The sequence below is a fragment of the Erithacus rubecula genome, assembly GCF_903797595.1.
Source record: "Erithacus rubecula genome assembly, chromosome: 2".
Taxonomy (NCBI): domain Eukaryota; kingdom Metazoa; phylum Chordata; class Aves; order Passeriformes; family Muscicapidae; genus Erithacus; species Erithacus rubecula.
In genome coordinates this window covers 36,646,711-36,671,863 of record NC_136685.1, presented here as the reverse complement: position 1 = coordinate 36,671,863, position 25,153 = coordinate 36,646,711, and the positions used below count along the sequence as shown (strand labels likewise).

The 25,153-nt window shown below is 39.9% G+C and overlaps 1 protein-coding gene across 6 annotated transcripts in view; it reads left to right on the top strand.

The window, feature by feature from the left end:
- Nucleotides 1-868: 868 nt before the first annotated feature.
- Nucleotides 869-25,153, top strand: part of EPHA7 (EPH receptor A7) — a 151,925-nt gene continuing 127,640 nt past the window's right edge. For 5 of the 6 annotated variants that reach the window (XM_079297711.1, XM_079297709.1, XM_079297710.1 and 2 more), the window contains exons 1-3: nucleotides 869-1,190; nucleotides 5,104-5,168; nucleotides 9,377-10,046. In XM_079297711.1, the coding sequence (XP_079153837.1) occupies nucleotides 1,094-1,190; nucleotides 5,104-5,168; nucleotides 9,377-10,046 (832 nt within the window). In that variant the 5' untranslated portion in view covers nucleotides 869-1,093. The remainder of the gene's footprint in view (nucleotides 1,191-5,103; nucleotides 5,169-9,376; nucleotides 10,047-25,153) is intronic. The other variant, XM_079297712.1, reaches the window with a different exon arrangement.

The window sequence follows — 25,153 nt, the reverse complement described above, 5'->3', positions numbered from 1 at the left end:
CCCTCGGGTTTCACTTTTTCCCCCCACCCCCCTCTCCCTCCTATTTAAATTGTCTCATTGTTAGAGGATTACACGCGCTTCAGGTTACACCCGGAGAGGGCAGGGGGGAAGCAGCCGCTCCTTCCCCTTCCCACATTATATCTATATTGACATTAACCTGTTCATCGTATTTGGGGCAAATCGGAGACGCGGGGCGGAAAACACGGACGCAACAGAGGGAAGGGATCCCAAGTGATATGCGCCCCGAGGAACTTGTTATGGCGGGGCTGTCTCGGGGAACCATCCCGCAGCTTCTGCCGAAGTTTCCCTTTCGGTGGCAGCAACCCAGGTGCGCGCTCAGCCCGGCCACGAGCGGGCACCGCGCGGGGGCAGCGCCGGGACCCGCCGGCAGCGGCTGGGCTTCGGCCGGACCACGGTCGGGACCCCTCTCTCCAGCTACCCCGGCGGCTGCGATACGGGAAGACCACAAGGAGCCCTATGGGAGGGATGCAGGGGCAGGATGCACCCTCGGTCGCAGAACGATCCGGTCGCCTCCAGGCGTGCAGGACTGCGCCGGGAGCCGCCCGGGCTCGGCGCCCCGCTCGCGGCTCGGTCCCTCCGTCCCAGCGCTGCGCCCCGCGCGCAGCCCGCGGCTCCCCGGCACCGGCGGACACCCGACACCGCCGCGCGCTCATTGGCCAGCGCCGCCGACCCCGCCCCCCCGGCCGCAGCGACTCAAGGGGCGGCTCGGCCCGCCGGGCGCCGATATCCGCTGCTGATTGGTCAGTTGGTGCTGTCAGTCACGTTGAGGGACGGGCCTCTCGGCCTCCGAGGCCCCGCCCCCTCGCCCTCATTGATATTATCGGCGCGCGGCGCGGGCGGCCGGGCTGCAGTCGGGGCTGGCGGGCGGCCGGCCCGGTGCGGGAGCCGGGCAGCGGCGCGGAGGCGGAGGAGAAGGAGGCGAAAGAGACAAGGCAGCCTGGAGGGAGGGAGCGCCGAGCCACAGACTAGCGCTGCAGATTCTCCACCGTCCTCTCGCACCCACCAAGTGGCGGCAGTGGCAGTGTCTAGGAATAGAGAGCTAGAAATATAAAATCACCCCGCTCCCAGCACCATGGCTTTCCAAAGTAGGCTCCCTTCTTGGATTATTTTGTGCTCCGTCTGGCTGTTCCGCTTTGCACACACGGGGGAGGCACAGGCTGCAAAAGAAGGTAAGGTGATGCGGAAAACAAAAGTTTGAGCTTATTTATTGCTTTTGCACACAAAGTCTGTTTGGAGGCTTAGTAAGGGACCTTCATGCTCCTGCCAGCTGCTTGCCAGCCCCCTCTCCGAGGGAAAAAAAAAAAAAAAAAAGACGTTTTGGTTGAGGTGGGAGGGAGGCAAAAGGAGGGTATTCACTGGGGTTTGTGCGTATGTATGTGTGAGGAACCGGGACAACTGCCATTGCTCCCAGGAATGAGGTTTGTGAGCCATTCGCACGTGATGAGGAGGAATGGGGCAGGGAGAGCCCCCGGGCCGGGTATCCGTGCAGGGCAGCGTCGCTCTCCCGTGCCAGCCCTGATCCTCGCTGCTCCGCGGGCAGGGGCCGAGTGTTAGGGCTCGGGACGCTTGGTGGGAGGCAAGGCACAGCGCGGGGCTGGGGCTGCGGGGCGCTCCCCGCCGCTCCCCAGCGGGAGCCTGCAGCGCTCCGGCCCGGCGGCGCCGGGCACAGACCGCGGGAAGGAGCATCGGGGTGCAGTTCCGCACGTCCCAGCCGTGCGGGTTGGGCATGTATTTAGGGTTACATACAGCCTGGCGTCGTGTGCCTGCAACGCGTGTGCTGTCCCCTGGTATCGCTGGAGAGGTTTTTACACCATCTGCGTATCACAACGCAGCTTCCCCGTTCTCATCAGTCCAATACTGGGGTCCGCGTAAGGCGCACCCAGCACATTTGTCTCCCCCGCGCACGGAGACAAACCAGGCAGTTTTGTATCAGAGACTGATGTAGGTGCTTAAAATCAATTCACAAAGTCCATTTAAGAATCTCTTTTTTCACGCTGAGAAGATCCGAAATGATTTAAAGGGGCGCCCTGCTCGCGCTTGACAGCCGAAGGCAAAGATGCGTCTCCATCTTCTGAGGGGGGGGGGGAGGGAGGACGACGACACACACGACATGACAGCGAAAGGGGACTCAGGGCATTTTCGGTGCCTCTGCATATGTATGCATTTTGGGGCTCCCCCCGCCTCAGCTGGATGCGTCGGTATTTTTCATCAAACCTCTGGCGTGCAATAAAATATAATTTGGAGCTTTAAGAAATGCCTCAATTAAAATGTACTCTGCCCTTAAAAGACGAAGTCGATGGCGAGATTAGAGAGGGAAAGAAGAAGGAGCCTTTCCGTAGCAGCATTTCGAAAGTTTATTTGGAGGGGCTGTAAAGCACAGAAACCCACACGCGGGGGGCACTAGCGCGGAGCCGGGGGTGGGAAGAGGAGAAGGGCCGGGCAGCCGGACAGGGAAGCAGGCGGGGAGGCTGCGGCTGCCTGCCCCGCTGTGCCCTTCGGATTGCTCTGTGATCGGAGCTACGCCGGTGCTTCCCAGTAGCCTATCCCGCTTTTTTCTGTAATACGTGTGTGGGTGGTTATATATTTGCATCTATAGCTATGAGTGTGCGTGTATAATGTCTGTATATTCGGAGAAAATCACCTAGCCGAAGGAGGGTCAGGAGGGGGCGAGCGGCAGACAGGGATTGATAGCCGCTACCTGCTGCAAGCGCAGAAAACTCTAGCGGAAGAAAGAGCGAGTTTAAACAAAACAAACAAACAAAAAAGTAACTTTGTAGCTTCACCGCCGGCCCCGCCGAAGGCTCGGTGGCGGCAACAGCCCTGCGAGGTTTCCTACCCCTCCTCGCTGGGTGCGGAAGAGAGATGGGAGGGGTAAAAGGCTGTAAAGTTTGCCGAGTTTCTTTTCTGTAGCTCAATGCAAGCCACTGTGAGATGCTGGAGAGGAACGCGGCACACTCCGCGTTACCTGCGGAGCCCTCCGCCAGCGGCAGGACCCTCGGGTCCAGCGCAGACACGGGGACCGGGCTATCCTTTCGCTCCGTGGCGGCGAGAGCTCGGGGCTCTGTTCTGGGGCCGCTGTCCCGGACGCTTCCTCCCGAGCCCGCGGCTGTCGGGGGTGTGGCGGGGGCGGCCGTGGGACCGGCGCTCCGCTGCGGCTCGGCCGCCAAGCTCCGCTGCTGGGCGCGGCCGCCTGCGCGCAGCTCCGCGCAGCGCCCGGAGCGCGGCCGCGGCTCCCGCGTAGGCGAGAGGCCCCGCGGATCCCATTGCCCGCGGCCGCGCCCCCGCGCTTCGCCCGCCGCCTCTCCGCCTCCTTTCGCTCTCGGTCGCGCTGCGGCGCGGTGCGCGGTCCGGAGCTCCCCCCCGGAGGGACCGCGCTAGAGCCCCGGGGCGCTACGGGCGCGGGAGGCTGCGGAGCCCCGGAGGCTGCGGAGCCCCTGCGGTGCCGGCGGGCACGGCGCCGTCCCCTCGTCCCCCCCGCGTTAGTTCCCCGCGCTGCTGAACGAGCCGTGACGGCCGCGGGTCTCCCCGCGCTGCGAGCAGGGCAGCAGCCGCTGGCTTGGAGAGCTCTTCCCCGGTAACTCCGGATGCCAGAAGGAACGCCAAGATTCCTTTGCGAGGGGTGTTTCCAGAGCAGGGGTTTCTCTGTTGGGTTTTCTTTTTGTTTGTTTCTTTGTGGGTTTTCTTTTTGTTTGTTTTGTTTGCTTGGTGTCTTTTCTTTCTCTGATGTGCTCACCCGTTGCTACGTGATGGAGAATTACTGCCAAATAAAAAGTGTAATTAATTGCAGCCGTAGTGTGCTGGTGCTGAAGCGGTTAAATTTTTGGTGGTACCTTTTTTTTCCAGGACCATTATAAATGTTCTTGTTTAACAAGCCGCCGAACACACCACCTGCTTTTCCGCAGAAAGTGTTACAAAGTAAAGCCCCTTGAATCCAACCTTAATGACATAAGCAGGTAATCTTTCTAGAGGGAGACTATCAAACTTCCTTAATGAGTAGTTCCACTTCATTACTGAAACACAGGCCTGGAAGCTACCGTTTTGTGTTCAGCTAACATTCCATATATTACTGTATGAATTAACTTTTTAGGTATCATTTTAGTGTTATTTAGTGAAATTTTGTGTTAAATTCTCCTTGGACAAAGGGCCAGAGCTAGAATTAAAACAGTTTTGATAGACCTGACAAAAGTTGCTTCAAGCTGCAGCCTTAAGTCACACATGTAAATATCTTAGACAGTACAGAAATTCTGTGTACAAAGTTATAAATAGCTTTATAGCTAAAGATATGTAGAAGGGGTTCAAATTAGGAATGCTATTAAAGAGTTGGTTTACTAGGCTGTGATTAACCACTTTTTGAGGCAGGGTTATGTTTAGCTGAAGATAATTGTGGTGCTGCTAGAACTGATGTCTTTCTGTATGTAAATGTCACCATGGCGTGGAGATTTTAGGAAGCTGTTACCATAATGTGAATTAGTGTGATTTTGTGTATGCAAGGTGTGAGGTAATTGCAGAGGCTTTTTATTTTCTGTATTCCTGGTTGTCATTTATTTGCAGAATTACTGCTTTATCACCAAAGGGAAGTATTTTTCACTTTGACACTCAAAAAAGATAATTGATTTTTCAAAGCGACTCTCGGCAAGGTATAGACCAATCCTGTATAAATCAGTTTGGAAATGTGTTGAAATGTTTGTGTATCTGTGTGCTTTAAGGTGATTGCAATAGCCAGCATATGGAAAATGTCCTTACAAAAAAGGAGAGGGAGGGAGCATGCATCTTAATGACTGATTAATAGCACTTCAGAACATAAAAAACCCCCCTCACTTTGTTTTAAGCAATGAAATTGTAAAGATTTATGTATGTCTGCTTACATGTGAATAGCGCATATTAATTTCTCTATTTACAAATAAATACCTAGTCGTTGTTGCAGATAATTTGTTAATAATGTGAAGAATAACTAATAATCTGTATAAAAATATATATTAATTCTATAACTTTTTAAAATTCATATTGTGTTCCTTAGTTTTAACCCACCCCTTGTTATGTTTAACAAGCTGTGGAATTTCTTTTTTTTTTTTTTTTTTTTAGTAATATTGCTGGACTCTAAAGCACAACAGACAGAGTTGGAATGGATTTCCTCTCCTCCCAATGGGGTAAGTACTGCAGGCAAAACTTAAGATCCTAAAGATGAGTAGTTATTTTATCGAAGCAGTTGAAAGACCTGCTTTAAACTAGTTCCCCCTCATATTTCTCTCAGTAATCATACCAAGTGTTTATGGCTTCTTCATTTTTAGAATGAAACCTCAGGTTACAGTGTACAAATGTACAAGCTAATTAAAAGAAAGTAGCTCTTTGGAAACTTTTTATACCTTTATGTTTTGTAGTGCTGTATTTCTTTGTGCTGTACAAAGGATTACACTGTATATTTATAACAGAGTATTTTAAATCACTGTTTCCCCCCTTCCTTTAGAAACAACAGATCTGCTTCTGTGTGGAAGCTTTCTAAAAATATGTTTTTCATTTTCTGTAGAATGGGTGATCATAAATTTGTTTACAATGTTTTCTTTGTAATTGAATAGCACAGATTGAAGTGCTCTAAAATAAAAACATTTATATTGCAGATGTGTTTGAAATGACATTCCAAACTTGAAACATCCCCAAGCCTTGAGGAGCTTGATTTCTGGAACTAGGCACGAATTATGTGGTTAAGGCCACCTCCAGCTTGCGTACAAATTAATCTCATGGCATTCTATGAAATGTACCATTGTAAAATACATAGTTATAAAAAATGAGATGTTTAGAAACATTAGTGTTATTGTCCTATTTATTATATGTGTAAAGTTGAGAAATGCTGCTTTGAGTCTGAATTAAAAGTGGTATAAAACCTCTTTTTCCTCAAGCATTGAGGAAGAACATTTTCAGAAAGATTTAATGGATATATTGTCCTATCTTAACTCAGTCCTACATGAACTTAGTCTGACAAATCATGGATTATATGGACAGTTCTTGCTCATGGACACACTCTTGCTGAATCTATTGTGATGCTTTGCCTGAACAAGAACTTGGGGGATCAGTCCCTTAATCTTCACTTCATTTAGAAATCTGGAGCCAGAAGAGCGTGAAGTGTGAGTAGGGATATAAAGTGTAACAAATCCTTTAAGTGAGAAGAATGAAAATGTGGAAGTGTCTTTCTTTAAAAGTAAGACTGTAGTATCAATACAAGCATAAACTGGAAACTAATCTAAGGACTTCAGAGGGAGTGTAGTGCGGGCTCAATGTGCATGATGGCCAATAACCTCAGCAATTAGCATTTGGTGCTGATGGAAGCCTTTACCAGAGGTGTTTGAAAGGTTAGCTTGGTGGCACTTACATTAAACTAACCTGTAGATAATGAAAGACATGTCAACACATGTTGCACATCAGCACACTGAAAGATGAAAGTAGAGTCAAATTCTACAAATAGTGAAAGGCGAGTTTCAGAAGTAGAAGCGAATTTCAATCACAAATTAAAAGTGAATCAAAACTAATGGCTAGATTTGTATGTGTGAAAGTTTTCACAAGAAGTTGTCTGTAAATTAACATAAAAGTACCATTTTAATAATGTAATTTTGAAAATAAATGTTTTTCTAATTTTAATTAATGAATTATTTACTATGCAATAAAGACTTCATGGGAATGAACACAGAAAATTTTGAGAGAAGCTACTGCATCATTACAGTACAGAATATATCAGTCAGACACTTGTTAAATGCCTCATTCAACTGCAAATGCTACATTTAATGCTGTTAATATAACTAAGGAGTTAAAACACCATAAATTGAAACCAATAGAACAGCTCATATTCAAATAGATTTGCATCTATAGCACCATATATTGCAGTAGGACAAAGAAAAGTGTAGTTTTCTTTCTGTGAAATTGATCACTATAAGAAGACTTCAATGAATGGTGACCTCAGCTGCCATAGGTGAAAACATCTTGAGGTACTGATGTATTTTTTTTCCATGCAGACACTCTGATTACATAATTGCATCATAAATCACATTTCCTTAATATTTTGGCTGTGGCAAAATATGGAAAAATAACTCCAGTGCTTAATGCCAAGGATCACAAAAATTGTATTATTTTCCTTGACTGCAGCATAAGAATCTCTTTAATGTTAGCTAGTCTCATGTAGTGGGATTTTGACTCTGAGAAAACTCATTAGTGTTGTATTGTGAAGTGTAGGCTGAGTTTGTAAAATGTATTTTGTTTGTTGGTTTTTTTGAGGAGGAATGGTGATTAGTTTTGGTGGAGCAATCCACATCAAAACTCAAGGAGACAGATTCTGTTGCGTGATGCTTGTCACTTTCATGTCAAAGATGCAATGCATTGTCTTACTGAATATTTTCTTGCAGAATCTGGCTTGGTGTCTTAAGTGAAGTGTGCTTGCACAAGATGAAACATAAAACAAAAAACCTCCCCAAACCATCTCAAAGAAACCCCAAAGGACATAGCATTACCTGGCAAAATGTTAGGCTTTATGCCTTTTGTGTCATCTTGATGGGATTTTTTTTTTTAATGGAGAAATATATTTTTTATTATTGTGATATAGCCAAAACCCTCTCAATCCAGGGCTACATTTTTTTTCTTGTTTTTTTTTCTACCTCTTATAGAGGCAAAAAAAAAAAAAAATTACTCATTCTAATAAATCTGTTATGAAGATAGACTTTCTTTTGTTCAGAGGTTACTACAGTTCCATATGCAATCACTTCAGTTAACTCCCTGAGCATTTAATAATGCTCATTTAATACCATATGCATATATAATACTGTATATATCTCATCTATATTAACTGTAGGTCCTTGAAATGTGCTTTGATATTTACAACTTCTGTGCATTTCAGCATCTGCAGCTGTGATACATTTTGGGGCAATAACTTCCAGCACCAATTCATCCACATCTGCTTTTTTCCTGAAACAGACAACAACATTAAAATGCTCTCATTTGCTGTCAGAGAGGCTTGCAGAGTAATGTACACTGTGTGGCTCCTGATCTGGGAAACCAATGCCTTCCATGCTTGGTTGTGGTGTAAGGAATGTCAGTGGATGCTCTATCCTGCAGAGGTGCCGACTATACGAGTCCCACAGAGCACTTAAGCATGTGCTTACCATTAAGCTCATAAGTACAGTCACTGATCTTAAGCATGAGCTTAAGTGCATTATTGACACAGGGCCAGAGGGCTAAGTGCCATCCAGAGAAGTCATGGTTGCCTGAATCCTGGGGTGACGATAGCTCACCCCCCTCCTCTAATTTATTACAGCTGCAACTTCTGCGGGCACTGAGATGTTACAAGAAATGTGGAAAAAGGTGGGAGACAAGAATTGTTTTGGTTACACCTGGGCTGATCTGCCTGGTTGATTCCAGTGGAAGGTTTGCCATTGGTGGATGTGCAAATTCCCACGCTACCAAAGGCTATTAAAGACTCTGGGATTGTTAAAGGCTTACCAGCTCATTACACAGTTGGTAACCTAAAGAGAGGGCATCAACAGAACTCAGGCTTTGAACCAGCGAGCTTTCAGTCATATGGGTTGTTTTTAATTCTGTATATAGTCTCATGGTTCATTTGAACTCCCAGCTAAATGAAGTTTACCCCTTCTAATGCAGGTGCAACCACTGGACAAAAGGTGAGGTGAGGAGGAGCTGCTACTTAACCTTTCTGTTTGTAAATAAAACAGAAGGCAGACTGAAAGAACAGGAGACAACTCAAATGTCTTCTTGCTTTCAGATTTTTAATTTTTTCTTGCCCTCTCTCTATGCCACTTCAATCACACAGGGGTGGGAATCACCTGTCTCATGAGTTTCAGGACCCAATCCCCTGCTTTCTATACAGCTGCAAGTTTCATTGGAAGCTTTACAGGCACAAGATTTATGTACTCTAATGCTAAGCAATTTCAGTTTCTAAGACTTCACTCATGTTAGGCTTCTTTGGAAGACAAGCTGCCTCCCTTCTTTTGGTCTTTGCTCGCTCAAAACCACTGTGACCTTAAAGAAATGTGTGTGAGCTCAGGGTGAAACCAGAAACGGGTATGCTAAACAGCCTTTTCTGAAGCTGCCCCTTTGCAAGTGTGCCCATGATATGACAGTGATTTTTGGAAGTTGTATATGGGAAAGACATGAAGGAGAGAGAGCTTACTCTTGCATTAATGTGTATTTTCTTCATTTAGGTGCTCAACAGTATTTTTAACAATAACTTACTGTAAAAAAAAAAATAAAATAAGGGAGACATGAGTTTTGTGAAGCTTTTAAAAATACTCAGTAGTTACATTTGTTACATCTGGTGACATATTTCTTTTTTACTACTAACTGTTTGTTATCATTTTAGTGGGAAGAAATTAGTGGACTGGATGAAAACTACACTCCTATACGAACATACCAGGTATGCCAGGTGATGGAATCAAACCAAAACAACTGGCTTCGGACTAACTGGATTGCAAAAAGCAATGCACAAAGGATTTTTGTAGAACTGAAATTCACTCTGAGGGATTGTAACAGTCTTCCTGGAGTTCTGGGGACTTGTAAAGAAACTTTTAACTTGTATTATTATGAAACAGACTACGACACTGGCAGGAATATCCGAGAAAACCAATATGTAAAAATAGACACTATTGCAGCAGATGAAAGTTTTACCCAGGGTGATCTTGGGGAGAGAAAAATGAAACTTAACACAGAGGTGAGAGAAATTGGACCTTTGTCCAAAAAAGGATTCTATCTTGCGTTTCAGGACGTAGGGGCCTGCATTGCTTTGGTCTCTGTCAAAGTCTACTACAAGAAGTGCTGGTCCATCATTGAGAACTTAGCTATTTTTCCCGACACAGTGACTGGCTCAGAGTTTTCCTCTCTAGTTGAAGTGCGAGGAACTTGTGTCAGCAGCGCGGAAGAGGAGGCGGAGAACTCGCCAAAGATGCACTGTAGCGCGGAGGGAGAATGGTTAGTGCCTATTGGAAAATGTATCTGCAAAGCAGGATACCAGCAGAAAGGAGACACCTGTGAACGTGAGTAAACACACAACTTGCTGTAGAATTGTAGGTCATGTGCTACCAGATTTTTCCTTTTTTTTTTTCCTTTTTTCTTTCTTCGCTTGTTTTTTGTTAAGAGAAATGCATCATCAGTCTGCTTGTAAAGTTTTCAGATCCTCAATCTGTGAAGTTCACACTGGTTAATCTAAATCAGTCAGTCTGTCTGATTATGAAAGTCAGTGGTTGCACAGTGCACTTTTAAATGTAAAGAAAAAAAGTTGAAGTCATAAGAAGTATAAAGATAGGTTCAGGACTAACATGAACTGATTAATGTGTTTTTTGTACCTTTTGGTAAGGCTGAGTAAGTCACACGTATCTCAGAACATTGTATTAATAATGTCAGGTATGAAAAGGTAAACAGTTTCTTCTTTCACATGGTCTCTGACAGAATTATAAGGAAACTAAAATGGATGTACTAAACAGAATGGGGTGTGGTTAGCAGTGGGAAGAATACACAAAAGATCAAAACTGAGCTAGGGATTTGTGTTGAGTGTGTAAAAATTCTAAACACAAGACAGATATTTCAAACAAAGTATTGAATTTTCAGAATCAAGTATGATATCCTTTTGGTAATTTTTTTTTTTTTTTTTTACAAAACTAACTCTAAACTTTTGGCTTGCAGTTGGATCATGGTGATTATTTTACTTATTTATTTTATTAAAACACTAGCAGATCAGTCTACTGAGTTGTATTTCCTGATTCAAGACTAATACAGTTAACCATGTTCTTAGAATTATTCTTGCCCTTAGCAATGATTTCACTGGGGCTACAGGCATAAGTTATTTCTACTTATGATAAGAAAGAATATTTTATTGTTTTTATTTTCAGTAAGAGCAAGAATTTGTTTGAGAAGAGATATTTTCATGTAAATTTAATAAAAGGGCTATCATTTTTATCATAAGATAACACAAGGAGTTATATACCAGCATATTTTTATTGCAAGATAGGCAGACATTTGTTGATGAGAAATATTGTAAGTGTAAAAGTGGAAAAAATCACACAAAATTATGAAGAAGAGAAATGTATGTGATATCAAAAATGAAGCTGTCAGCACTCACTGAGTCTGAGGTCCCTCAGTCTGATTAGGACTTTGAAAACTGTAGTGGATTTGGGACATCCAGAAACAAAGTAAATGAGTCTCTTTGTTATTATTTTGTCCTCATGAAAAAAACCCAGTTTTGCTTTTGATGAGTTTTTATGAGGAAATTCAGTAGAAGGTGAAGTGAGTGGAATTGATCTGAGGCCTTTGTAGCTCCACACAGATCTTTCATTGTTCTGTTGGGAAGGGATGAAGTCTTAAACAGTGCAGAGGGTGATCTCATTAGGAGTAATTGTAATGTGAAAAACTGCCCCAACTGTTCAGGAGACTGTATTAGAGGTCTGTTAAAAGTATTAAGTGCTGTGTCCCATAGAAGTCCATGTTGAGGTTTTAGTATTTCTTTTTCTGAATGACTGATTTTTTTCCTTTTTTTTAGTTAACTTGCTCTTGATTACAGACCTACTTATCATTGATGTAATTAATATACTAATTTTATTTGACTTTCAATAAGGGAGAGAAAATATCCAAAAAAAACCCCAGTGTATGTTAGGAAGGGGGTGGGGTACAGGAGCTGAGTGAGCATAGCAGGGATGGATAGAGAAGAAATTGATGTTTGGTGACTGGAATTCAAGTAACCTGTTTATTAAACAGGCTTCTTAATTTCTAACTGTGCTGATGTTGACAAAAGAATTAAATGATAACTTGTACTTGAGCCTGCTGGCGTGCTCATTTGCAAGAACACTTCCCATTTTTGGCTTGCTTCCAAAGCAATCGCTAGGAGAACACGCTACTCTGGAAGCAGTCCAGAGGATCATTTATGGTATTTTTCCTCTTTTCTTTCAGTGATCCTGTTAAGCGTTTCAAAACAAACTCTGGCCCCATATTGAGGCAAGCTAATGTGTTTGAGAGGGAAAAGGTGGCAGGCAGGCACTCGTCGAGTGCAGCCCCGAGTCGGATCTGGGTGGCACACGCTGGTAATTGCTGTCTGTGCGTCCTGTCCGGGCTCCAGGATGTTATTAAGTATGACCAACTATGTAGCGACCGATAATGCAGCTGGCACACTGATACTGTGTCTGTTTTTTGTGACAGATACTGAGAGAAACTTATCTGAACATTGACACTAATGCAACTGGCTATCTGTTACTGTCAAGCTGTGTAGCAGATCAAGTGGAAGCAAGTTGGTGTGTGCTTCCTTAACCTAGGGCTTTTATAGCCTTCTCTGGGGGCTCACTTCTACAAATACTTTGTACCTGGCATGCTGTGTGAGTTCTTCAGGACTGCTCAGAGTGGAGAGTATTGTGCTCTGTCAGGATGGGCAGTCTGTGATTCTTCTCTTGCACTTGCTGGAGCTCTGCTGCATTAACACAGTAGGATGGTCTTTTAAAGATACAGAATAGTACCTTATCTGGCTGTGTTGTAGGAAAGGTAGGAGTAGATGTCCACACTGTAGTTCCAAATAGCTCCTCAGCCTGTAACTCAGCAGGGATTTTCATTTGTGTTACGCTAGCTTGATTGGCTGTCTGTGATTGACTAATGTGTTTCTTTTGCATACACCTCCTCTCCTCTTTGTGAAATTTATTGAGTACAGATACTAAAACAATTGAATTTTGATTTATACACAGCTCTGCACTGGATGCATTTTTCTTTTTAAATGAATGTAAGTAACTTGTAGTGCTAGGAAGGATAAGAGAGAAAACAATCATAAGTGGTGAAACACATAATCTGGAAAATAAGGTTCCCTCTTCATTGCCTGATCTTTCAGAGTTAATTTTTTTTTTTCCTTTTGGATGTACACCGATTACTTCTCACTATATGAGTGCCAAAGAATCCTTGCAACTTCAGTGGTCTAACACATACATAAGAGAGCCAAATTTCAGAGAGCTCACAAATGCAATTTAAAGCAAAATCTTAAAGATGTGTGAAACAAATATGGGAAAATGATGTGAGCCTCTGAACTTTCAGTTGCTAATTGTTTTGCAATTGTATTGCAAACTATTGTTTTGAGACTATTTCCTTAGTGTTGATTTTAGGTCTGTTGATGTGTAGCACTAGGACTAGGTGTGGAAATCATACAATTTAAAGGATTATCTTGAAGGGTACCTAACAGCTGTACCAGAAAGGTGCTTAGACATATTTAGTTCTTTTAACACTATGTACTGCATCTGCTCTGGAAAAAACCAGAAACACCCAAAAAAAAACCCCCCAAAAAACAAACAAAAAAAAAAACCCAAACCCAACCACAAAACCCAATGGACTTCTCAGTAACTGTAGTGGACTCCCAATAGGTCTAACTTGGACTTTTCTCACAGTGGAGTTCATTTGATATGGTATGCATGTAAAGGAGTACACTGTGATCAGTGATTGATATTTGAAGGTGAAAATAATTCTATGAGAGTTTCAAGTATAATGTATTTTCCATCTGTTTCATGTTAGTTGGGGGTGGACAGAGAGAGAATTAAATTTATTCAATCAGAGCAGTGGAGTGATATTTCAAAAGGTAGGAAGCTTCTCTTAATATTACTGAACTGAGAATAGAATCACTGGGCACCAAGTCCAAAATTTCAAATTCCTAGGGAAAGACAAATGGGTGCATTTTACTGTTAAGCATATTATAATACTGTATGCATTAACAATTGTTTTATTGGCCTCCAAGTGAGGATGGAATTATAGCTCTTTGCACATTTTATCTTGGTGAGGTAAAAAGGGAACTACAGGCTTTTCTTTCCAGACTTTGTCAAGTGCTATGAAGTGTGCCAAAGAGCAAGCTGCATCTGTTTCTTCTCTTTTTTTCTTCTTGGGACAAACTTGTTATCTCTTCACTTTGTGAGATATTGCTTTATAACAGATCCAGAAACTGAATTTCCCTTATGTGTTGTGTATTTGTGGTAAAATATGTGTGGTTGTGGTTTTTTTTTGGTTTTTTTTTGTTTATTTGTTTTCTTTCTTGTGTGTTTTGTTTTTTAAAGTTACTCCATTTAGGAGCTGAAGTGCCACACATTTATTAATAAAGGACAATTAATTAAGATGGAAATGTGAATAAGTTGTCATTAAAACAAATATTACTATGCTTCCCAAAAGCCCAAGTTGCACATACTGTGAATTGGGTGTAGAGTTCAGCTCAGGGAGTGTGTCACAGAAGCTGTGGGTGACTTGTGATTTGAGTAACCTATGCTGACATTCCTGCATTTTCAACTTGAAAATTTTTTGCTTTGTGGAGATGGGGAAAATGATAGAAAACATTTCAATGGCATTTATTTCATCAAGACTTTAAACGTTTTCTTTTTTGAAGAAAGAGTTACCTTTCTTCCATTTGCTTCCAAAATTACTCTAGGGAAGAGAATGTAATTAGTTTCAGCTAATTGAACTTGAGCAGAGAATGAGGGTATCTCTGTGTCACTGAGTCTTGTCATTTTTTCAGAAGCCCATAGAAGTTCAACAGCAGAGCATCTATCTCCTTCTCTTTTTATTCCCTAACATATTAAATAACTTTTCTGTTCCTTTTTAAAGAAAGGTCAGTGGGATCTGATAATCAGGCACCACGTACAGCTGAATATGAACTATTTGATTAAAAAAAAGTTTAACAGGTAGGTATCTTTGCAAAGGATCCTAGCAGGTTTCAGAACAATAAACAAGATACTCTAAAGTGAAAGTAGGACCTTCTAGCTAGATGGTCAAGAAGCACTGATGGTGTTTCTACCATGAAATGGAGAGCTTTGATTTCTGCTTTAAGCCCCCTTTGGAATTTATAAAAAGTTGAGTGCTTTGGCTATCATTCACCCTGTAGTCTTCTGACTTCCTTTGTGTCAGGGAGGTGTTGTAGAAAGGTATATTTTCTTGCTATATCTTCCTTTCAAAACAATCATAAAGAGGATGATTTTTACAAATTAGTCTCTCTAACTAATTTGGATTTCTTTGACCTACTTTCTTCATATTCTTCAGCCTTCTGGATGTGAAAGCACAGAGAATAGAAAGGGAAAGCAGCTATGTCCACTGTTAAACATGATCTCTTGGAAAGTGGTTTCCAAATTAAGTAACACAAAATGGTAGGTGGTCTCAGTGGTCAGGGCTGAAACAAGCTGATACCTTCATGTTTCGTAAAAGTCTGTTTCAGGTCTCTTTGTGTTGTCTTTTGATACAATTGATTTTTTGTAGGGTTGCTTTGCCTGAAGTATCTGAATTAGTATGATTATAGACTGTCATATTTTTGGTGATACAGAATCCTCTCCGAAGTAAAATGATGAGAAGTCAAAGTGATAAGTGATGAAGGCAGTCAAAAGTATCTAGTTTTCATTGATAATGCCATCAGAGTAATCCCTAAAATGAATTACCTGCAGAGCTACTGACAAATTTAGCTTCCAATAAACTAGAAGTTTTTCTCCAAAAGAGCTGAAAGAGGTGAAATTGCACATGCAAATAGGCAAATCAGAAGCTCAGATCCTAGAAGTAGGGTTTTTTGACAATGTGGTTGAATGTAGGGCTCTTTCCCTCTCCTGTCTCTGTTCTCCTCTGTCTTCCAGCCTGCCCTTCTTCCCAGCTTCTGCTGTCTCCAGGATTTAATTTGAGTTTTACATTTTACTTGAGGTTTGATGAATACCAATTTCTTAAACTAAATTTGGTGCATGTCTATTGTTGTTTAGGGTTTTTTTTTGGGTCAGATCCACTGCTGTGCACAGATTTTGAAATGAAAACAAAACCAGCAATGAAATCTAAGAGAATTTTGGTAATATCTCCTTTAGTTGCAGGGGGAAGCACTAAAACCGTCTGTTTTACGGGTCTGGGATGCCACTGCTGAATTAGCTACAGTTGCTCAACAGCTGGGCCATTAACTCCATAGCCATAAAGTCTATCTGCTGTTTGTTCTATGTGAAGCTTTAGCTGGTATTTAGAAATGGAATCTCATCCTGTCAAGTCTGTTGCCCAAAACCATACGTTCTGCTTCTGAAACAAACTTTCCTGTTCGGAAATCTTTTGTGAAGGGTGCAAGGGTGTCTAATGGCTTTACTGTAATTTTCTAAGTTTGCTGTGTTTATAAGCGTAAAAATGTTTTTCTACATGGAAAAGAAGCTACATACTTGGAAACTGTGAGAGGTTTTTGTGGTTTGTATGTTTTGGTCTGGTTTTTCTTTTTGTCCAGGCTTTCTGTTAACCTCTCAGAATTCGGCTACTAAAAATAAATTTAAGTAGTCTTTCACTTCTGAGTACAAGTGGGACAAATCACATATAATCCTCATAAGGAGTATCATAAGTGTATATGCATTCCCTTAAGTATGACTATTAGCTTTCTCAGAAAAAGCTAAACAAAACTCACCCAGAAAACAAGGTTTCAGGAACTGAAAAAAGAGAGTTAGTAGGTAACAGAAAAACTGAAAGTAGGGATCAATTATTGGAAGAACCAACCACAGGAAAGAGAAGAACTTAATAACTATTTACCTAATTTACTTCATATATCTGTAAAATGTCTATTATCTCTGTGGTGAAAGGCTGTTGAAAGTTGTTCAAGAAAGCTGCAGTTCAAAGTTTGAGTTATTCTCTGAAAATAAGGAACCTTAAATAAAGGACTGAATTTGAGGTTTTTATTTAAGAAGTGAGACAACCATATGGTGAGATCTATGTTTGATACTGAAACTGAAAAAAAAAAAGGAAAATACGTGGGCAAAATGTTTGGTTAACTAGATTAGCTTCTGAAATTTGATGGATCCAAAACTTCCTCTGTTATTGTGAAAATACTTGCTCCTCAACAGCAGTTCCTATATATTAAGCAGTATTAAATCCTTAATATTTTTCTGTTTTCACTTGGGAAACTGTGGACACAGTTTTAGTGTAGGTTTTCAGTTAATGTAATGCTTATTATTACTTGAACTATTGAGCAAAAATTAATTTTTGGTTCTTGACTTCTCAGCTGCTCTGTCTGCAATGTTAATTTAGTTAATAAAAACAATAAGCTGTATACAGTTTACTGTGGATTAACACTTAAAAACGTTCAAATTAATATCTGCAAAGTCGAAATGGATATTTTGAAGCTTTTAAATAAGTTACATAAATTATATGCATTTAACTTAATTGTGTTGTTTTTTCCCTCTCCTAGACTTACTATAAATACTACTTTTTAAAAAAATTAAGGCTGTAACCAAAGTGAGAGTAAAACAGTTTGTAGGAGTTTCCTTCAAAGAATTAGAAAAGTATATTCAGGGAACTTATCAAAAGTCAAGCACTTGACAGGAAAAATATGCAGATGATTTCTACTCTAATCCTTCACAGAGTGTTGTGGTGTCAAAGAGAATCAAAAAATGGGCAAGTGCACTATTTAAGTCAGCATTACCTGTTTTTAATTTCATTAAGATAAACCTCCTTTTCACTGAATGGTGTGTTTAATTTCTTCTATAATGTTTTATTATTATGAGAACAGCAACAGTAGCAAATGTATTTAAGATGTTTTTATGAACACACTTCTCCTTACTTAAGCTTTTACCCCTGTGCACTTCCTAATCTTTGTGCTGCTCCTGTCTCTCACAGTGTCCCTAATATTAATGAAAAATCTATGTAACATGTGAAAGTGGATAGTATCCAGTTAACAGTTCATGGCAGAAACCATGGTAATCTCGTGTTTCATTTCTTTCTCTCAGACACATCAGCAATGTGTGCCTGCTGGAATTTTATGTGCACTTTTCTGTATACATTTTTGTATATTTTTCTATTAATGACTGTTTCTGACTTCACAGTCCCCCTAATAAACACAACATACCAGCAAAAAGGAGAGTGTCTGTTCAGTATGTAGCACTTTTTTCCTTCTGGTTTTCTTCATTAAGGGGAGATGTTCCATTTAGGAAAAGTTACCTCTTTGAATGTATATGCTCTTTGGAAAGTTTTTGTTAATATCAAGCTAATTTATAAGTCTAATTCAGAATAGCAAAGGCAATCAAGTGCAAAACTTGCATGTAATAAGAATTGGGCTCAAATATTGTATTTCTTGATTTCAGATCCTGTGCATGTACCTGTACCTGTACATTTTTATTTAGCTGGGTGGCCCTGCTTTTTTTAAGGATAATAAAGTTGCTCATATCTCTAACAAACATCAGGGTTTTTTACTCAGGATAATTTGATACTTTAGCCTCTTAATTTTTATGATCTAGATTAGTTACATGTGTCTCTTGGCAAGACATAGCTTTCCTGCAATAATAGTATCAAGCATTTTTCCAATAAAAGTCTAATTCACTCCAATTGTTGATATCATCTGATATCAGTGCATACCTCAAATGTGTGTGATTGATGGGAAAAGAAAGGAAGTACATGATTGAGAAACATAATTACTGTTAATATTTTGCAATGTATTTAGTATACATAAATGCAAAAGTTACTTCTTGTTGTACTGAAATACACTAAGGTGTTAGAGAGGCTGGAATAAGTCTACAGCAGGCTGGCTGCTGAATTTTTTTTTCTTTAACAAAAAAACTTCTGATACTATGTGTTACCATTAATAAACATGCTCATAAAATGAGGTTTATACTTTTCACTAAACAAGTTAGAAGTATTTTAAGGAAGTAATGCCTAATGGAGGAAACTATCTGTAGAACTGCAGGCTGGGGCCCCATCCCCAGAACTTAATGGCAGGAATCCCATTAACTTAATGACAGTAACATCACGTGTTGCTGTTTTCCTACTGAGGAAAGTGCTTAAGTTTTAGGTAAGTGTAAGCATACATATAAACTTGAAACTTCTATGTTGATGAAATATATTTAAATGCATGCTATATTAGAATTTTCAGAATTTTAATATTGTGCTGCTATAAATGTATACAGAGAAATGAATATTAACAGGATGCTCAAATAACACTGATGGTACATCTCCCACTGGTGAGATGTATAATCTCTAGCATAGTTATTTCCTATAACTTGTTATTATTCTTTCCTTGCATGTAGTGAATATGATATATCATGCAGTGTAGATGACTGGTGTTCACTTTACAGTGGATGGAACACAATGGATTAAACTCGTGTGGGGGAGGGTCAAGTGGTATTTGGAGGCTTTCTGGCAGGTGACTAATGTGGTGGCCTCATGTAGGCACATGCGTGGGACCTGCTGTACAATCCTTTTCTTGGTCTTACTGGATGTGTCCTCATAATGTGACTAAACTGCAAATGTCCCCCTGACAGTTGCTAGAGCCATTTTTTCTCAAATCACCATACATATGTTTTACTTGCAGTCTTATAACTTAGTGTATGTGTGCATATTTTCTATGGAAGTCTAGACCCATGTGTAGGAGAAGGCAGGATGTCCTTCATTCACTTGTGATGGACCACCAGAACAAAACTCAGGAGTTTTATGGAGCATATATTAATGTCTTGATCCACTTGACCTGAAAAGTTGGGATGGCATGGGGCCTCCAACACTCCAAATCCCTCAGTTTCTCAGTTTATGAACTAATGCTATTTTGTGGATAGTAAACGGTATTTGTTTAATTTCCTGAGTGTACCATCTTTTTTTTTTTTTTTTTTTTTTTTTTTTTTTTTTTTTTTTTCTTATTTTTTTTCTTTATTTTTGGGGCACTAAACTATTTTATGGGTAGATATTGAGAAGAAGTGATATGTTTAATGAAAGTCTGTGTGGTACCTATTTGAATCAATCAATTTGTATTCACAGAAGGATATAGTTGGTGTTGAGAAACTCATTAAACCTCCAGTATAAAATATTGGAATCCATCCTCTGCTACCATGAAAATTCTTAAAGAATGTTGGCAATTGAGGCTCTAAAAGTAAAGCTTATTGTATTTCTAAAAATTGGGTTGTTTGCGTGCCAAACAACTCAGCTCTGTTAATGCTGGAACAAATTGCATGTTCAAAAATTTGTCTGTGGGACATGGTCTGAGTGGGCAACATGTCTGTGGTCTCTGGCCATATTTACATGAACTCATTCAACTCATGTTATCCAGGCTTAGGTCAATTATTTTTTTTGCTGTGGAGAATTTGAGCTTGGATCTCTTGCATCAAATAGCATGTCTCTTAACCAACATGCAATCACAGTGAGAAGGTTTTATTAGCTACTGCTGAAACTTGTTCTTCCCATAGTGTAGCAGTTAGAACCATTCATATGGAGTGACAGATCCAATCCCTTATGAGGTTATGAACTTTCTTTTTTATATAGATATATTTATTTATTTATATGAATGTATATAATATATAAACACACAGACATGCATATAAAATAGAAACCATTTAATCTTGAGTATTTGAGTTCTAGTGTTTCCAAATGTTGACATAATGTTGTTTTCATTAATTATTTGCATTGTGTATATATGTATGAATGGTAGAACTGGAGAAACAGTTCTACTGATTTTTTTTTTTTTTTTTGCTTATAAGAGTGATGTGTTTGTATGTCAAAGCAAATGGAGATGTATTGATCTTTTCTCTTGTTTCTGTTCAAATGTGTTGCTTGAAGTCTTAAAACATCAAATAAGAAAATGTAACTAGAAAGAAAAAGGTTGTATGAAACAGATTTTTTTTTTAATAGTATTTGGTATTTTGTTTTTAATTGCTACATAGAGATGGTTTTGAGATGTGACTGGAATAGTTTCTAAGAGAGGATCTTCTTACTTGATTTTATTGTCTTGGATCAGGCCCATGATACAGCCTCTTAGCTGAAATCAGACGTTGAATCCTGGATATTTCATTTCTCATGTTTCAAAATGTCAACATATTTTTTCTTGATCAATTTATTTGCCCAGTAAAAAAAAAAATAAATGTTCAGTTTATTGAGAAGGTTTGTTCTGTATCAGCTCTTCTGAAAAAAATGGCATTCATTATATTATTTACTGAGTCTATTATAATTGTGACATTGTTCTATGTTGATTGTGCAGGGACACATTTGTCTGTTATACAGATAGGTGGACAACTTTCAAAGTGTGATCAGTTTTATTGACAGTAAGTAGAAAAAGAGAGCAGTGATAAAGTCCTTCCAGTAATTACTAAAGGAAATGGGCGTTGTTTTAACTGTTAGCAAATCTCAAGGCTCCACACTGTCACCTAATTATCTCACCTATGGACATCTCAGCTGGGTTTCATCTGCAGTCTGATGCTCAGAAATGTGAAAGTATAATGTGCTTAAAACCATAAGCAGGGTTCAAAATCATGTCCCCCTGTGCAGATGGAATAGAATTTTCTATTTATGATCTCTGACTGTATCTACTCTTTACTTAACACTTATAATTATTTGCATATCATTTAATTTTCTGACTTAAAGGCACAATATTTTGTCTTTATGATGTATATGCTTGTCTGTCAGCTTTTGTTTGTCAGCTAAAGTAAGTCTCTATTTTCCTATTATTGAAAAAGCCTTGTCAGTGGAATTGCTAGTGAATAATGCTGGTAAACAAGGGAGAGAAAGAACATCTTTTTAAAACAGTTTTTCTTTTCCCTGGGCAAATGCGACATAGGAGGAGACAATGACATACCTACTTTTGATCTTTTATCTTAAAGATTTTCTGTCATATTTAGAGCTAGAGTCATTGTATTGTGTATTATTGTTGTAAAAAATCATGTATCCAAGAAGATAAGATTCAAAATTCCATGACAAGTAGAGATGAATGGTTTTTAGAAAATAAAGCACAGGCTGATAGCACAAATGATGTGCAGTATCTGAGTAAGGTATTTTATTTCTCTTCTTAATACAAGGACTAAATGAAAATGCAGTAACTATTCTCACAAAACAAGCCCTACTTTTATAATTCCACCATTTAAAGACATTTTGTGTGTTTAAGCAGTGACAAGGGTATTCATTATTAATTAACATTCAGGAGATAACTGACTGTCAGTTGCCAGTCAGAGTGGAGCTTGGAAGAATGTTGACATTGATTGATGGACATGTTCTGGGACTATGCACAAACAACCTGCTCAGGTCATCTGAATACACAGAAACATTACAGATCAGCTCCCCATACACAAAAAGCTCAGGCTGTCCTTCTTTCTGAAGGGAGGACATCCTTCCATGTATCCTAGACTCACTTGATTTGTAAGTTAAACCTTCACTTTCCTGCACTGTCGTCACCAGATAAGAAAAGTTCAGTTTACTGTGGTAAATATGAATAACATGTCACTGTTCTTTTTCTAGCTGTTTGTGATTGAGGTGCTTAATCATTCAGCAATATTTTTATGTTGCTTTTTGGAGTGCTGTATGTACTTACCTAATGGATATATACTAATGCAATTTTTTTCTTTAGGCAGAAGAAAATCCCCAACCCCTCATTTATAATAATTTGAAATAGGGAGATGGAAGAGGTCTTTCAATCTTGCCATCTCTATGGTCTCTTCAGAAGTGAGTTTTACATACCTGCAGTAATACCAGTTGCATGGATCTCCTGCAATCAGTAGTGTATTTAAATTCAGTAGAATGAAGACACCCTAATGGCACCCTCACACCTCCTTATAAAGGAGGATATAAGCAAGCTCTTAGAGTGTCACATACCAATTCCACTTACCTTTGGCTGAGTAGGCTGTGTGTTGTGGGAAGAGTGTCTGAACTCCTCCTGCCTTTTGTGGTGGACACCTGCTCATACAAAGATGGCCGTACTTAGCTAAAGAAACAGAGTATGGTGGTTTATGGGCTGGAGAGGCTTTCAGGGAGATGACACTTTCCTTTGTAAGTGAACAGCCTGGTCATCAATATATGATAAGCACCTGCTTCACAGGTACTTATTTCTGATAATTTTTCTCAATTTTAATTTTTTGAATATGCTTCCAAATATATCATGGTTGACTTGGATTTATTAAGGCAGTGGGCTGGTGATTGAAAAGGAGAGCATATGACTGGAGCCCTTTTCCTATGATTATCCATGGGGGCAAAACTCTATTACATGACTCTGTAAATTAAAAAATTGGATCTGTCTTGTCTTCTTTAAAATCCCCATAACTTTCAGCTTTGGAAGACATTGCAGTTCCACCCACTCCAGATGGAAGAAGCGTGCTGCTGGGAATCCCTTGCCAATCTCTGTCCCTGATAACAGTTTCTGAAGCATATTGGGGAAATCTGTTGAGAGCTGTTATAATTTCATACTTGCCTGCCAGTTTTCTCTTTCCCTGTTTCTTACAAGTACCTGCTACTGGGGTTCCTTGGTGCTTCTTAGGGGCTGGCAGGGTATTCCTGCAATGAGGCAGAGCTCCCTGCTTTTACCCATTGGAAAAGGGCACCACAAACGTTTCTGTTGCAAAACTGCTTATTTTCCCTTGGGTAAAATCTTGCTTGCTTTATTCATAAAAAAAAAAAAAAAAAAATAATGAGTCCCTTGGGACTGCTTGTGAAAGTAAGAAAAACAGGAATTGGCCCCATGTCATAACCATCTGTTATTAACACAAAGAGCAAGGGCCCAGTCTTGCAGTCCTTGCTAAAAGCAGTTTGTTTAATAGGAATTACTACAAATATGAAAAATGTGTGTTTTCCTCATTACTGTGACAATATTCCCTTCCAGTAGTGAAAAAAAAAGTCATCATGAATCTTGGTGTACAATCACACAATTGCATTATGTTATATTGCAGTAGGCTGTATGCAATAAACATCTCATTCCAAGAAATATATGTATTGCAGTATTTTCAAAAATCACTTCAGCTACTTTCACGCATTTTTTTTTTGTAGTACATCTTTTTATTTTATGGCTGAATTATGACTGGGTTTTCTTTTCTACTGTTTTTATGACTGAGGTAAACCCTTTTTTTAAAATTTATTTTTATTTTATAGCAGCTAGTTTGAAAATGGTGCCATTTTTCCCTCTCCTCCAGCAGAAAATGTTTGACTTTTTGCTTGATGACTCCCCTGCCTCAGACACACACACACAGTCCAACACCCTCCCTCAATTATAAATACAAGTGTTACTGGAGAATTGAAAGAATTTGATCCATCTTACCATGCCATCTCATGGCAGAGAGGTAGTTTTGGTGGCTATTACTTCCATTCACCTATAGGATGAACTGCTAGGTTAGATTGTATTTTTTTCCCCCAACTTTGTGACCTCCCTTGTAGTCTTTATTTTTACCTTCATATTTGAGAGAATGATTCCATCCTATTTAATGCAAACCCCATATCTCTGTAAAAAGGATCAGTTTGATGTTTTCCTGCCCGTTTGTTTTTCCATCAGTTCATCACTAGTTCTGAGAGTTGTGCCAATCCCTGCAAGGTAACTTGAGCTATGAGTGTTAATAGGAGCATTTAATCCGTGCTCCTTCACTTCTGGCTATAAATCTGTTAGGCAGAACATGGGTTGCTATAATCCTGTTGATTGCACCTCAGTGGCAGGCCAGTCCCCTGGCAGGCTGTAGTGCCTTGAAGGGTGGCTTTGAACAATCAGTCTGGCACAGAGCACATGCAACACAGCCCAGAATCTGGGAAAATATATAAATTATGATAGGAGGCTGTGTGTTTCCATGGTGTATGCAGAAAGACAGGAATTGCTGTATTGGATCAAACAAGTGGCTTGTCAAATCCATTACTCTTTGCCAGCAAATGTCCAGTAGCAGATGTTTGGAAAAAAAAATATGAAGGAACATCAGTTTTGCTTTTCTTCAACCTGAAAGCATTCTCTGCAGCTCTGTTACATCCTTTATATCCTATATTCAGCTCTTTATATCCTTTCTCCAGTCCTTTTGTCATTCAAATGTTAGAATAATTGTTTTCATTTCATGTAATAGATATGTTCCATATAAGCTCCCAGTGTATTTTTGTGATTTTTCTTAAGTTTATGCTCTCAGATTTAAATAGACTGGAAATTCTATAGATGTTTGCATTATTAACTATTCAAGCCTTAAATTTATACTTTGAACTTGACTGAAAAAGCCCTTGAGGATCTGATGTAGAAGCATACATGGTAACAACACTAAGCTGATTTTTGTGCATTTAGAGATGTAGATTTTTAACATTTTGATTGAGAAAACTAAATTTGTAATTTGTAAATGATGTGTAGGACAAATACAGTATAATTTTATTACAGGAACATTACAGCAACTTCTTTTTCTGTATTTATAGACACTTTGAGACATTGCAGGGTTAACCCCCCCACCTCAGGCAA